We start from the raw sequence: 13,833 nt of genomic DNA, 5'->3' as shown, positions 1-13,833 counted from the left end.
CCTCGCCTTCGTGTTCGTGCCCTTGTACGAGCTGCAAGGACTACGCACGAGGTCTCCGGCGAACGAGGCCATGGCCATGATGGACATCCTGGCCCGTATTCATGATGTAATCCTATCACCCTTCTAAGCCAACCGGACACAGTGATCCGGCCCTGATTCTTCTCGCCAAGTTGTTGACTGGGAGGGGACGCGATTAACAAAGACCACCCCCGTATTCATGCATAGGTAGGATCGCCTGAAGAATCTGGATATGAACGTCCTGCTGCCCATATGGTTCGAGCCGCCTATGCTGGCACGGCCTTATACTAACGCGGTGGCCATGTGAGGTAGGAAGATGTTGTGCTTCTACGGATACAGACCGACATGGATGATCTTGATTGGTATGCCGTGACTTACCGTTATGTCAATCTCCTCTTTACCCACAGCCGTGATTTATCGGCTGTAGCTGGACGAGTATGGCGATAGTCGCCATCATGCACTCGTTGTTTCATCAATGTCGTGACCATATACAAGTCCGTGACGTCGGCCACCGCTGCGACCCTTTCAGGCATGTCGTCCAACCCCGTCCATGGTGGAGAGGTTTGGCCGAGTCCTATGCTCTGCGACGCCGCTGTAGACAACTTGGCCGCCTGTTTGGACAGAAGGACACGCTGCATGACCAAGGCTTGCAACCGAGGCAAAGAGCAGAGCGACCCAAAGCGCTACCGCCATCGCCTTGTCATCAGAGCGTGCCACCCAGACCCCAAGGTGGATGCTTTCAACGCCTTGCTCCAAGACCCAACCTAGGCGACGGAGGCAGCTCTAGAGGGATGAAGCCACAATTCGCGATGCAAGCTTCATCTTTCTTTAGCCCTTTAGTTCCTGGCAGTCATTGGCTCTATGTTGAAATTTAATGCGTATGGTGTTCGTGAAGTCGCTCGGCATCGCGGCAACGAGTTTCGCCATCGTGATGTGATTCTCATCATATCCTGCATTCCTCCGTCATATTGATTCGGCATCATAGTCGGCTCGGCCTTCATGTAGCTGTTTGGTTCTGTGGTATCGGTTGTGGAAATCTCGAAACTTGAGGTTGGTGAAATGTTCCTGCTCGGGTCGGCGGAATATCGACCCGGTATTGCTGCCTCCAATCCCGTTCATTATGTACCTTGGCCTCGTCACGACACTGAAGAAGGTGGTCAAGCCGATCGGCCCCTGTTGGCGAGGACCATGACAGTCGACAACATTGACGCAGAAGCCGCTGTGCGGGTTGAGGATAATGCGCTTGGTCTTGTCGGAAACGGTCTTCCCATCAATGGTGTTCACTCCCGTTGAACATACTTGACGACAACAGAGCGCGACTTGATGATCCCCATCCCGTCGCTGGCCATGTACGAAAAGCTGCAATTGAATGCGGACGCCTCACCGCTTGAGTGTCTCAACGCCGAATGTCTCCTTTCCCCGGTTGTTGGCTACGTAGTGCCTGTCCGTGTGGGTTTGCTTGTAGAGGGACTGGGGCCCGATGATGAACGGCACGTTCGCACACCAACCTGGCAGACCTAGTGGCAAAAGGTCCCCCGTTAACGGCTCGACCGGGACGCCCAGTCAAGTGGCCATAAGCGCAGTGTTTCGCCCTGCACTCTGGTGGTGGTGACAACGGGTCGATGACGAGGCCGGCAGTGACGCGGTTGACGCTGGTAAATTCGACTGTCAACCCGTGCTCTAACGGCACCAGAGGCTCCTCGTATCACGTAGATATGGAGAAGGCCCTGGACTTGAACTGCAACTCACACTTTGTTCGTGTTCTCAATTCTGGTCTGATGCCCCCGGACTCGACCAGGGCGCCAGGGCGTCGGAAGTCGATCCCCCGACTTAGTTGCAGTAGTTCACGTCCTGCTCCATCTCGCATTCATCGCAGATTGTCCATAGATGAGGTAGACCTCGATCCCGTAGATCTCGCTGATGTTCATGGCTAAGACGCGATTTCGTTCTTCACCAGTCGATTCCCAGGAGATAAGACGACCACTGAGTGTCTTTCGATCGGATCCGAGAGGCGCCTGCTCATTTCGCATGAGTCGAGCCCTTCTCCTCGAGAAGAGTCATGAGGATGGTGATCAGATGCTGCTTTCGAAGTCGGACATCCCGGAGATGAGGCAGTCGAACGGGAAAGCCATGACGGAAGGGCTGGTCACGAGCATGTACCCGGATCTTCCCGTGCTCATTGCCCCCGTCATTCTCGTTCGTGACATTATGAGGCTTAAACTTGACGACGGTCCGCTGTTCAGATACTTAACGGCGTAATACGCATGTTCTTGTCAATGTGCTTCAGCGACAACGCGACTCTGCTCGACAGCAGGTAGTACCTCAACAATGCGGTATTGCAGTAAACAAGGGCGTATCCCCTCAGACGAGCCCCTAGGTGACCGTTGGCACCCACACCTGCCATCATGGCCATGTTCCCGCAATGCGCACAGCATGTAATGCCTCCTACAATCACTGACTGCAAAACAACGCCTACTAGACCAAGTCCTTTTCCATACCTGACAACTCGTTAACCGCGGGGACCTACACGGAAAGTCGTCAGATAACTAGACGTTGGCGCCGTGTTTCTAGAAGACCGTGTCGTAGTATGGTGTGTCGTCGGAGGTCGTGCTGAAAGTGCCCTTGTGATGTTGTGATCGCCCATGATGTGTCTCGTCCTGGGGTGGCGGGGGGATCGAGGCCCATGATGAATTGATCGATGTCCACGCCATGGGTAGGTACTCATGAGAACCGGAAGGTATTCGGCACCGATGCCGTGATGACAAACCGATAGCCCTCGACATCTACAAACTGAAGTACAAGCAGTCGATAAATAACTGGCAAGACTATAAAGTACACTGCTGGGTACCTTAACTTGCAGCTCTAGGCATCTTAAGAAGATTAAATTTAACCTAAGCAGGAACACATCAGTCGCCGACGATACCAGAAAATAAGGGCAAGCTGCGTCTTATTAGCTAATGCCTAGCTGCTATGCGGATGTATTTATATTAGACAGCAACTTATTTAAGGATATAATAGGCAAAAGGCTCTGTGATAATTATTTTTATAAGCGACCTTATTATGTCTGACTATAATTATAGACTAGTTACCTAAAGAATAATTATAGTAAAGAGGAAGAAAACACTAAAAAGAAGGGGGGGGAGAGTCCGTGCGGGCAGTACGGGAGGCGGTTCAGAGAACTGCCTGATGAGTGCGACTCTGGGACAAGAACTTAAGGGACCTGGCCTTGGGAAAGAGGAGGCACCACGTGCATCTTCCATTCCGTCAGCTCCTCAACGAGGGCGTCCCGTCGTCATCTTCTTCGTCGGCGTCGTCGGTCTGTTCGTCATCGGAAGAGCCCTTGTGCTCGTTGAGTGAAGAGTCCTATACGGTAACCGCCACGTGAGCGATTCGTTCGCACCCGGCTGAGAGCAACGCAAGAAGCTTGGTAGAAAGGTAGGTACTATGCCATGAGACCGCCCCAGCCGTCCGTCAGAACGGATACATTGCAATCCAGTAACTCGGCTCCCGAGGTATGATCCGGATTTGTAGCCTGGGATCTGGATCTACGTTCAGTATGTCATGATAAGGAAACAGACGTCCATGAGACAAAAACCAGGAGACTCGAGATGACATACAGTCAAACTAGGTGTCTGGAAACATTCACGTCGGGTTTCTGCAAGTGCATGGTCTCGGGAGCAGCAGACGGAGTGCGAAACAGAGAAACTTTGACGACGATACGCAAACGATATATCCTATTCATCAATAGCATGCAACTTCTTTTTGTGCTTTACGACGCCCACCTTTCCGAGTAGATTCAGCCGGGCAAGCATCTCACTTGAATATCTCTATCTCGCCCTTGATATGTGAGGTTATGGACCTGTGAGGACCAGTGGGACTCAACGTTACAAAGGGATAAATGGTATCCTTGGGACGTGTATGTGAATCTCAGATAGTCGTGTCGAAGCTAAGCTATACATTGATAGTGAGGAGATCCTCATCGTACCATTCGTCATGTTCTGCTGTCCATCCCAACCAGCGGACCAGATACTGAGTTCGGCCGTTCGCAATGCGTTTCGCCAGGAGTTGTTCTCGAATGACCGCATTACCCAGGCCCTCCAACTGTTGATTGCCCATAGCGAATCCATCAAAGCCATCCGCAACGACCTTGACGACTACATTGACGACCTCGATGTCAAAGTCGTTCCCGCCCTCGACCGCGCCGTGAAAGTTTCTCAGCGCGTCGAGACCGACCTGTTGCCGACCCTTGATCGAGTCGCTCGGGCCATTGCGCCGATCGATGACCTGACCACCTCGGGCGTCCAGATGTTACGCTACCCCTATTGTCGAGGACTGACTCCCCCGTCGCCTGTTGCTCCTTGGTAGGCAGTAACGTCCTGAGAGACGTGATATATATACCCGACCAGCCACGTCATGCCACCTGACAGGACCTTTGACCAGAAGCTCCATGGCATTGTGGACGTTTGAAGGCCCTTTTGTTGCGATGCACTGCAGCAACATGGTCAATCATCCAGGCTCCATCTGTGAGCAAACGAGGCTGAGCATTCAGTTCCTGGTACTTGACGGCTTGGGATCGCCATGCCTCTGAAGGAATCTTCTAGAGCAAGTGTCTTTGGGTGTTTGTCCAAGCCATGCCTCCTTAGTCTCAGGCAGATACACCACAGTCGGTCATATATAAAGGAGCAATCCCAATGGGCCTTGTCGATATCGCCTTGGTATATAATGGACAGAGCCTCGGGAGGTCGGCGTCTACTTGCTCCGTCTCTTGCCATACGTCAACATGCTCTGCGTAACGCCCGCAGAAAGCGAATATGTCGTCATGTATCGCGCTTAGAAAACTCGAGTCGCTCGCGGCATCGCGGTTGATGAAGCGGCTACCATGAACCGGGCAGACCTCTCCTGCGTCTGGGGCAATACTTGTCTGCCATGATTCCTTTTCGGCGACCCTTAACACCAGTCTTTGACTGTCTTGAAACCACAGGAGAAGGATAGTGAGGGCAAACCATGATCTCAACCGGTTTTCAAAGAATGGGTCGATATCTGCTCTGGTCTTCTTCTAGGCAACTGGCTTTCCAGTGTACCGGCTTAAGACGCAGCTGCGAATGGGTAACGACACTGTCGTGAAAAAGGCAAAGAAGAAGACAAAGAAGAAGGCAGAGAAGAAGGCAAAGAAGAAGGCAAAGAAGACTCGTAGGTAGGGGAAAGTTTAGTTTTAGAATTGTGTCGACGTCATCAATTGCGCTATATGCAGATTACGTCCATTGTTGTTGAGCTGATGATGACACCGCTACTTACACCTGACTGGCCCTCCTTCGGCAGCCTTCAAGGAACAAGGAGGACAGTAGCTGTATCATCCTCTGGTTCACGAGGCCGGTATGATGCCAACAGAGCAAGGGGCCCTCTCGCGGCTTGTTTCCCGTAGGACAGGGCCGGATAGAGCTGGCGACAGCTCATCCGAAACAGGCGAATCTCTTGCTGGATCCTCAGGAGATTATTGCGCCGGATGGACAGGGTCCTTCAACAAGCTGCAGCCATGCGTGGTCTCAATGTCCGCTTTCGAGACCTCTTCGTTCTCAGAGCAGTCGAACCTTATACGAGGAGACACTCGCCAGACGCGCATCATGGCAGAGCGTCACCGTCTGCGGCAAGTAAGGATACCCTCCTTAAGTAGGCATGGTATGCTCGCCTAGGTATCTACTCAGTGTGGTGTACAATCTAGAGATGTCTACCAACCGTCTATGAGCATCACCATTGCCTTGTCGCCGTCGCCGTCGGCGCCTCCAAAGACGACTTTCCACAGAGCGGCGTCTTTGAACGCAGTCGTCCACGCAGCTCGCCATTCTGCAAAGTTGGTGCCTTTGCTGTCAAGCTTTGGCAGAGACGGCGGGCCGAGTTTGAAGCTGAATCCGTGTCCGTTGGCGGCGTTGCCGGCGTTGCCCTGGCATGATGACGATGACGGGAGACGGAGACGATGATGATAGAGAGACGCGTTAGCGATGAAAGCTGCCCCGACAGATGGATAGAACTCAGCCAGTGTGTTGCAGTGATGTCGTGTCTAGCGTTAAAAGCCCAGTAAATGGCTCTGCTAATGACTGTTGTCAGCGTCAGAGAAGACAGAGTGAGGACCTCTGACGGCTAGATCTCCTCTTCCTCGTCACCGCGGATACAGTAAATAGGTGGTAGTTGGGAGGCAATACTTGCCATGGCTCAGACAGTCCCCATCAACAGCTATATACATTCATCCATCCAACAGCTTTCGACTCAGCAAAGAGCCAAGGGAAACCTACGGTGTGGTTCTTCAGGCCCAGTTTCTTGCCTGGACGGTCTGTTCTTGAAAACTGATTGGTACCGGTGAGAACGGAGTGGGTTGACGGTAGGACCGACTTCGGGGACGTTGTAGACATGTAAACAACATTGGACAGAGGCTGGCGATCCGGCCTCGTGGAAGAGTGCGGTGATGTCGAGCGTCTCGCGCTGTACGAGGGCCATTGTCAGTAACGCTTGTTATGAATGACATTGGGCGTGTGAACAGGTTGTGTGTACATGGGTTATCAGGTATAATGCGTTTCAAAGTCACAAATCAAATGTTGACAACTACCTATCAAAACGCATCTACTCGCGAGGGGGCCGGCCCAGCCTCCGCAACCTCCATAGCCTCCACGACTTCTACCGTCTCCGCGACGTTTGGGCCCTCCGCATTCTCCGCAGTCTTCGAAGTCTCCGCAGTACCCGCGGTCTCTGCAGCCTTCTCCTTCTTGATCACGGGTATGATGAGGACCCGGCCAGAGTTGTGAAGCTCTTCGTGAACCCGGCGGAGGGCCGTAGCCTTGGTGAAGTACATCTCGCCGTTGGGACCCTCCACCAAGAAAGACTTGCCGTCCCCCTTTGCCTTGCCCTTGCCCTTGCCCTTGCCCTTGCCCTTGCTCTTGCTCTTGCTCTTGCCCTTGCCCTTGCCCGTGTCCTCTTCCCCTATCAATTCTCCAGTGACATTAATGTCACCGACCACCACGAGCCCACATCGGTGCCGCGTTAGCATGACGTTGAGGCGTTGCGCATGGGAGGTAAAGCCAGGCCCAGGTCTCGGCGCAGTGCCCATGACGACAATGACGATGTCGTTCTCTTGGCCCTGGTACGAGTCGACCGTCGAAGCTGGTGGCATGCCCTTGAGTGCTTTGTACGCGGCCTTTCTACGCAGCAGAGAGTTGACGAGGTCGACGTTTGCTGCGTAGGGAGCGATGACGCTGACTTGGGACGGCTTGATGATGGGCTTGGCTTCGACCAGGTCGACCAGGAAGTCCAGCGCGACCTTGACCTGGTCGGCACTCCTCTTTGAGCCCGTGGCAGCGTCGGTGAAGACTCGGGACCCCGGAGTGTGGACGAACACTGGAAGGAGCTTATCTGCAGGGCAGGGTGCGACCGACGGGTACCTTTCCTGGACGTAGCTCTCCAGGGCCCTCCCGACATCAAAGCTGGCGTTGGCGATGTCGCAGCTGCTGGCGTAGACGTGGGGCACGCCCTTGTAGATGATGCCCGAGACCATGTCGAAGAGGCCCTTGCCCATACGCAGCTGGGTCGTGAGGCGGTAGACCGGAAAGCCTGCTGCCTGGAGGAAAAGCAAGGCTGATATTGCGCCAATCTTCGCGAAGCGGTTCAGGTGGTTGCCGTCGTCGTCCTTGTCATTCGGCGACAAGACGGTCGGGGGGAGCTGCTTAGGGTCGCCAAACAGGAAGCATGGCAAGAGAGTATTGCCCCAAACGCAGTAGAGGTCCGCCCGGTTCATATTAGCCGCCTCGTCGACTGCAATGCCACAGGCGCGTTGAGTCTTCCAGGCCCGGTACTGCTTGACATTCTCGCTTGCTGCGGGAGTCATGCAGAGCATGTTGGCAAATGGCAAGAGAGCCATCATGTTGGCCTCAATCGTCTTGTTTGGAACCGGGCCCTCTTGTTCATACTGCTCCCAGGTGGTGACTCCGGTGGCGACGTCGCGCAAGCGTCGAAGCTGAGGAAACCGATCAGTTTGATGGCGGAGATCCCACAGGCCTTCACTGTCATCTGGGTGCAGCTCTCTAACGGCAGGAGAGCCCAAGATTGCCAGAAACCAGAAGGCCAGGGAAAGATGCAGCTTCCATCGCGAAGCGTGCCCCCATCCCTTGGGAGCTGCCTCATCCCCTAGGGTCGGGTCCTTGAGCAAGGCCGTAAAGGCACCGACTTCGGCGTTTAACCTGTACGCTCTGATGACAAGGCGATGCCGATAGCGGTTTGGATCGTTCTGCTCCCTGCCTTGGTTGAGGGCCTTGGTCATGGCTCGCGTTCGTTTATCCAGGCGAGCGGCAAAGTTATCCACGGCAACGTGTGTCGGGGCAGAGCACAACACTTGACGGTACTTCTCCACCATGGCTGCTGTTGCTGCTGCACCTGCTGTGGTCTTTCCAGTTCCCGGGCCCTACACATCGTGTTAGTTGAATGGCATGAGTCAAGTCGAATGAGGGGGACATACCGCTGCGATTATCCCAAGTCCAAGAGGCCGGTTGCTGAGGTATGCTCGGAAGCGGTCGCGATCATGAGGAAGCGCCTCGTTGACAATCGCTTCAGCACGCGCGTAATCTCCAAAGTCCAGGTAATTGACAGCAAACAACGGGCGACAACTGACATTGGCGTCGACCACAGGGAGACATGTCATACCATCGTTGGCGGATCTCGACGCGTCTTTCTTCATCATCCAGTCATAGAAGCCGGTCCCGCGGACAAGAGCTCGGTGCAACTCCATCCTGTCCTTTACCTCCTCTAGGGTTTCCTTCTGCTTGCCCGTCAACGGTTCTCGCTCCGCGGCTGGCACATCTGGGTCTGGCAAGCCAAATCGCATAGGATTGGATGGCTCAGCGAGGGGATGGAAGAGCGAGACGGCTTCGACCTTTCGCTTGCAGTCCATGAGCCCAGCATCGAAGCAGAGACCGACGTGATGCCACTGTTCGTTCCCTTGCTTCAGAGCATCATTTGCCTCCGCACGGCCGCCAAAATCCTTGACGACATAGTCCGGATTCATGTCCGCCCGCTTTGGCCGTCGGACCAGGAGAACTAGCTCGTGCTCTGCGGTCTCATGTCGCTCTAGGGCAGGGTGGTCGACGATCTTGCATTCCCTATGTTCGTCATTGTTAGGCTAAGCAACTCATCAAGCGAGAGGTAAACATACCATTTGGCGTCTGGCTCCGTGCTGTCCGGATCGTCGTAGAGATGCAGCAGGAAGGATTCCGTCTTGGTTAGGCGACGCCAGGCTGCGTCATGCTCCTCTCGGAATCCTTCTCGCATGACAACGACGACATTGAAGCGATCAGTGTCGGCAGCGGAAGCTCCGGCTTCAGGGCGAACGAAATAGGCGGGAAACTTGGTCGCCGCGATCTTTTTGCATGTTAGTTCACCATTCTAAAGCCGGGACGAAGAGTCAGAAAGGAAGACTCAATTGACATACCTCGAGAGCCGCATCGTCAAGCCACATGACATCCTGCACGTTACTCTGATTCACGGCAGTCATGTGATGGTTGTCATCGTTGTGCCTTCAACATTGTTAGCAGGTTTGTCAAAGAAGGAACAGCGGAAGCCTCACTCGTAGACCGCGTTGAACTGCTCGCCTCTGTTGGCCTTGATCAACTCCTTGAATCTGCTCACGTCCCATTCCTGGTCCGTGCCGTACGGATAGGCAAAGGGCGGCAGCCTGTCGATCGAGAACTTGTTGATGACGGAAGAGACAGGCTGGCGGACGACGATGTAGAATGTCCTTTGCGCAAAGACATCCAGAAGAGTGAGGCTGCCGGTGATGGGCTTGTTCTCGTTCAGCCAGCCTTGCACTTCGGGGTCATCCGCGTTTGCAAAGGGCATGCCAAAACCGTAGATCGTAACGCGGGCTTGATCCGCAAGGCTAGCCCGAATGGCCGTGAGGCCCTTCTCTCGCCCCGCGGCGTCAGGAAACCGATCAAAAACGGACGCGGAGGCTTCCTCGAAGGTGTAGGTGCATCCTTCGCGGGGGAAGCGGACATAGATGCGGATGTGGTCAGTCGGGACCACCGAACCACCGCCCACATTTGAGTCAACTAGTACCTTGTCAATACTAGAAACATAGCTAAGATCCTGGGGTAGATGACTTACAACGGTGGCAGACGCCAAAGCCTTGCTCCTCGTTGGCAGTCTGGCCTTGTCCAAGAGGTACATGAAGTATAAAGCCATTCTATGGGTCTTTACAGCTTCCCTTGAAGGAGCAGAACCTGACCCTCATCTTGGTGGACATGCCCATGATCGGGCTCGTGGCGATGATAGGACCGAGCTCATTGCCGACCCTGCAGCATCAAATGTCAACACGGCATAGACGTTGGGTAGAGGAGGACGGAACATACATGAGAGCAGCATCAGTTACTTCTGTCGTGACCTTGGGAGCCTTGCCTGCCTTCTTCTCGCCAGCTGCAGTGGTCTGCGTCGCGGTAGTCACATGCATCGACTGAGGAGCCTTATCCATCGTTGACTCGGACATCTTGATGATGCGCTTTGCGTGATGACGGTGGAGGACGGTCACTGTGAAAGAGTCCGCTCACTCTTCCTCTAACGGTGGGCCGAAAGACAAGTACCAGCCTCCAATGAAGGACTGGTAAGAAGAGATGCCTTCTTCAGTCACAGATTCCTACCTCTTCTGTGTCCGACCAACTGAACAGACAGAAAACACCAGTCTCTTGCGAGGACAACAGAGCAATATGCCACACAGTCAACGACGACGACGACGACGACGACGACGACACGGAAATATAGGACAGACAACAAAGTCTGTCAGACAGCGGTGGTGAAGATGGGCAGAAATGGTAAGAACGAGCATATATCGAGAATCTTGAAAGAGAAGAGTTCGATTTCCAAGAGCAGCATTCTGGGAGAAACGAGATGTTCCCAAACTCAATGGCAGCGGGCCCGTGCGCAACCGCATTCACTGGACCCTGAGAATCGCCTCACCTCTGCGCCGAGCGGCCGCAATGGAAGCGGATGCAGAGCCACGCTGGTGTGCGAACTTTCGCGCTGCCTCTGATGGCTGCGGGAAAGGCAGTGAGATATCCTGTTTCTGGTGGATTCAAGAGCAGTAGAGAAAAAACGGGACATGACAGTAGCTTACCACTGAGGTGAAAATACATGGGCTGTATGAGCCCTATCCACAGGTTTACCTTGAACAGGGACCCAGCACTCAGCTCTGAACTCACATCGTTGCCTATCCATGAGGAACCAAGGGTGGGTTTGCTCACAAATCTCCATCATTAACCTCAGGAAGTCGTACGATGTTAGGGACACTCACATTCCAGCAAGGATTGATTATCAAGACTACATATCCATCTGAGCAGCGAGCCTCCCCTGAGGCCAAGTATTGCACAAACCAACAACGATGCCCAAAGCAGGCCAATGCTATTGTCCGTACCGTACCCAAGGTGCCGGACGCTTTCCAATCTTTCCTGTTCGTTTTTTGTTTGTGTAATAGCACTCTATAAGGATACTAGAAGAACATAGCGACACTACCACCATCAACAAGAGGCGATAATATCACCGCCAAAGCTGTTTTGCACCTAATCCCGCATCACAGCGGCGCCTATCCGGCTATATCCACCTTCTTTTCATTATCCCCGCCTGCTTCGTCGAAACGAGGAATGACAGAATCATCTCCTCCCATCGTCTTTCCTCCACTCGGCTTCTCCTCTCTCGTCGGCCTTGGTACCCAAGAGCCGTCCGCGCACCGCAGCTCTTCGCCACGAGGAAAAGGGAGTGCCCCTAGAGGCCTCTTATCGAAGCCGTCATGAAGCACTCTTTGACCTACTTGGCCGAACTGAGGTCTCCGAGTCCTGGTTTTCGTCCTTGCAAATAGCTTCGCAAATCCATCTGCTCGAGAGGGCAAGCACCTATAAGACTCAGATACAAATGGATGTCTCACGTTGGGGCTGGCTCGGGCTAACATTCGCTACTACTTTCGTCTGGCGACGACTCGGGAATTGTAGCTGAGTACAAGCTGCTCTCAAATGCGGCTGTTGTGAGGACGGAAAGTCTGGACAGATATTGTCGTTGCATCCCTGATAACAACGTCTATCCGTTCAAAGATGATCGCCGGCACCACCAGCCGAGGCAGGACGGACCAACCTTCATTGCAGTCAGCGAACCCACAGAATCACATCTGTCTTGCTTTTTCACATCTCTATCCAATCTCACAATGGGTCACTCTATGACTGTTGCTGCGTTATCACACCCATGGTCAAACCGTCCCTCTTGTGTTCCATATTCATTCCAATCCTCTGTAACAAATGTGGCCGCCTGAGTTGCGCCATCGTCAAAAAAGGCCTCCCCGGGCATCATGATGGCTTTGCCCTCATGGAAGGTTTTGGTGAAGATCGCTAATGCTTTCTGTGGCCCTGATCAATGCCCGACTACTCTCCATCGCATGACGCGACCCAGAAGACCATCCAGATGACGGCGAATTCCATGTTATTCACTCTTGAGAAGTCACGACTTCCCTTGACGATCATACCCTCAGCCAAACCCTTTCATATCACTTCTTCATAGCAGGTCTTGGAACAATCTCGCCAAGTAGCTTATGCCGCAGACATCCTCAAGATGAAGCATATAAACAAGTCTCATTACCAATCTAGTATCAGCTCTAGACCCTCACCCACGCAACCCTCTTAATAAAAGACAGAACCTCCATTCCCATCGGGGCAATTACCCCCCCCTGAGAGCCCACAGCCTTCTTTTTTTGAAAACAGGGTATTCAGAGCCAAGACAAGAAAGAAAAGAAGAAGGCAAACAACTCAGAACGACATGATCCCACCGGGCACAGATGAAAAAGGAAATGGAAAGACGAAAAAAAAGAAAAGAAAGATGAACAAAGAAAGACGCAGCCGGATATAAACGCAAACACGCAAACACAGGACAAAAGAGAACGCAAATCTTGGCGAGAAACAAAGAAAAGCAAAAGGCCTGCCCCTCTCTTCAACAAAACAAAGGAGATGAAAAGGGACTGAAACGCCTCTGTGCATGCCGCAAATATACCGCCCTGGTCTGCTGCTGTGCGCGACATAACCCTCTAGGCAGCCCGTATAAACCTCTTCCCGCCTAATAGACATGAGAAATAAAATCAGAGGAATAGGAAATGAAAGAAGAAATGTGGTTCATGAAGAACCAACTCGAGAATCAAGAAAATAAGGACCTCGGACCTCGCCGCCAGAAGCATCTTCGTCTGGTTGCTTCAATCTGAGCAAATCCAAAGCCATGGCTTAGAAGAAAGACGGCTTGGTGAGTACGCGGTACTCAACGTAGTCCTCCCCGTCAATGTTGATGATCGTCCCCTGCGAGACGAGCTTGCCCATAAACGGCCCATTGGTCTTGCGCTCATACTTGACGCCGTCATAGACCTTGGCGTCCTCCGCACCGGCCTTGAGACGCAGGGTCTCCTGGCGGGCCCAGACCTTGTTCAGGCGCTGCATGTCCTCCGACTCGTGAAAGGGAGCCCTGCCGTTGGCGGCCGGAGACTGAAGCGGCGCCGACGCAACGACGGCCGCCGCAGCCGCAGCCGCAGCGTCGGCGACGAGGGCGGCGGCCCGCTCGCGGTGCAGGGCATGGCGGTCGGCACGGCCCTGCGCGGCCTCGACGCGCGCAATCTCCCTGCGGGCAAGCGCGTTGGCCCGCTCCATCCCGTCCGTGTTCTGGCTGCGGTTCGTGGCGCGAGAGTCGGGACGCGGGGGCTCCTGTTCGGCATAGGCTCGCGGCTGGCGCACGTCGTTCTCGTGGAAGGACTGTCGAGGCGTGGCC

The 13,833-nt window shown here is 53.8% G+C and overlaps 4 protein-coding genes across 4 annotated transcripts; 3 read left to right on the top strand and 1 right to left on the bottom strand.

The window, feature by feature from the left end:
• Nucleotides 1-250: 250 nt before the first annotated feature.
• CCMA1212_008908 (uncharacterized protein) lies at nt 251-786 on the top strand (the record flags this gene model as incomplete). Its single annotated transcript, XM_073706011.1, has 3 exons — nt 251-313; nt 358-453; nt 514-786. 3 exons carry the CDS (start codon nt 251-253, stop codon nt 784-786), a joined length of 432 nt encoding a protein of 143 aa, XP_073555430.1.
• Nucleotides 787-1,206: 420 nt separating this feature from the next.
• Nucleotides 1,207-1,539, top strand: CCMA1212_008907 (uncharacterized protein; the record flags this gene model as incomplete). The annotated part of the gene is made up of 2 exons (XM_073706010.1): nt 1,207-1,279; nt 1,331-1,539. The coding sequence occupies 2 exons, from the start codon at nt 1,207-1,209 to the stop codon at nt 1,537-1,539; spliced, it is 282 nt and encodes a 93-aa protein (XP_073555425.1).
• A 1,928-nt stretch (nt 1,540-3,467) lies between these two features.
• On the top strand, nt 3,468-5,670 carry CCMA1212_008906 (uncharacterized protein; the record flags this gene model as incomplete). The annotated part of the gene is made up of 6 exons (XM_073706009.1): nt 3,468-3,530; nt 3,891-3,934; nt 3,984-4,379; nt 4,425-4,479; nt 5,079-5,208; nt 5,441-5,670. 6 exons carry the CDS (start codon nt 3,468-3,470, stop codon nt 5,668-5,670), a joined length of 918 nt encoding a protein of 305 aa, XP_073555426.1.
• Nucleotides 5,671-6,619: 949 nt separating this feature from the next.
• CCMA1212_008904 (uncharacterized protein) lies at nt 6,620-10,578 on the bottom strand (the record flags this gene model as incomplete). Its single annotated transcript, XM_073706008.1, has 8 exons — nt 10,404-10,578; nt 10,280-10,346; nt 10,159-10,237; nt 9,620-10,103; nt 9,485-9,569; nt 9,209-9,414; nt 8,516-9,155; nt 6,620-8,461 (listed from the first exon to the last, which is right to left on the bottom strand). Exons 1-8 carry the CDS (start codon nt 10,535-10,537, stop codon nt 6,620-6,622), a joined length of 3,537 nt encoding a protein of 1,178 aa, XP_073555424.1. The 5' UTR covers nt 10,538-10,578.
• Between the last annotated feature and the right edge of the window lie 3,255 nt (nt 10,579-13,833).

This window comes from Trichoderma ghanense (genome assembly GCF_004382785.1).
Source record: "Trichoderma ghanense strain CCMA-1212 chromosome Unknown scaffold_14, whole genome shotgun sequence".
In the NCBI taxonomy this organism is placed as follows: domain Eukaryota; kingdom Fungi; phylum Ascomycota; class Sordariomycetes; order Hypocreales; family Hypocreaceae; genus Trichoderma; species Trichoderma ghanense.
This window is presented reverse-complemented; position numbering and strand designations above follow the sequence as displayed.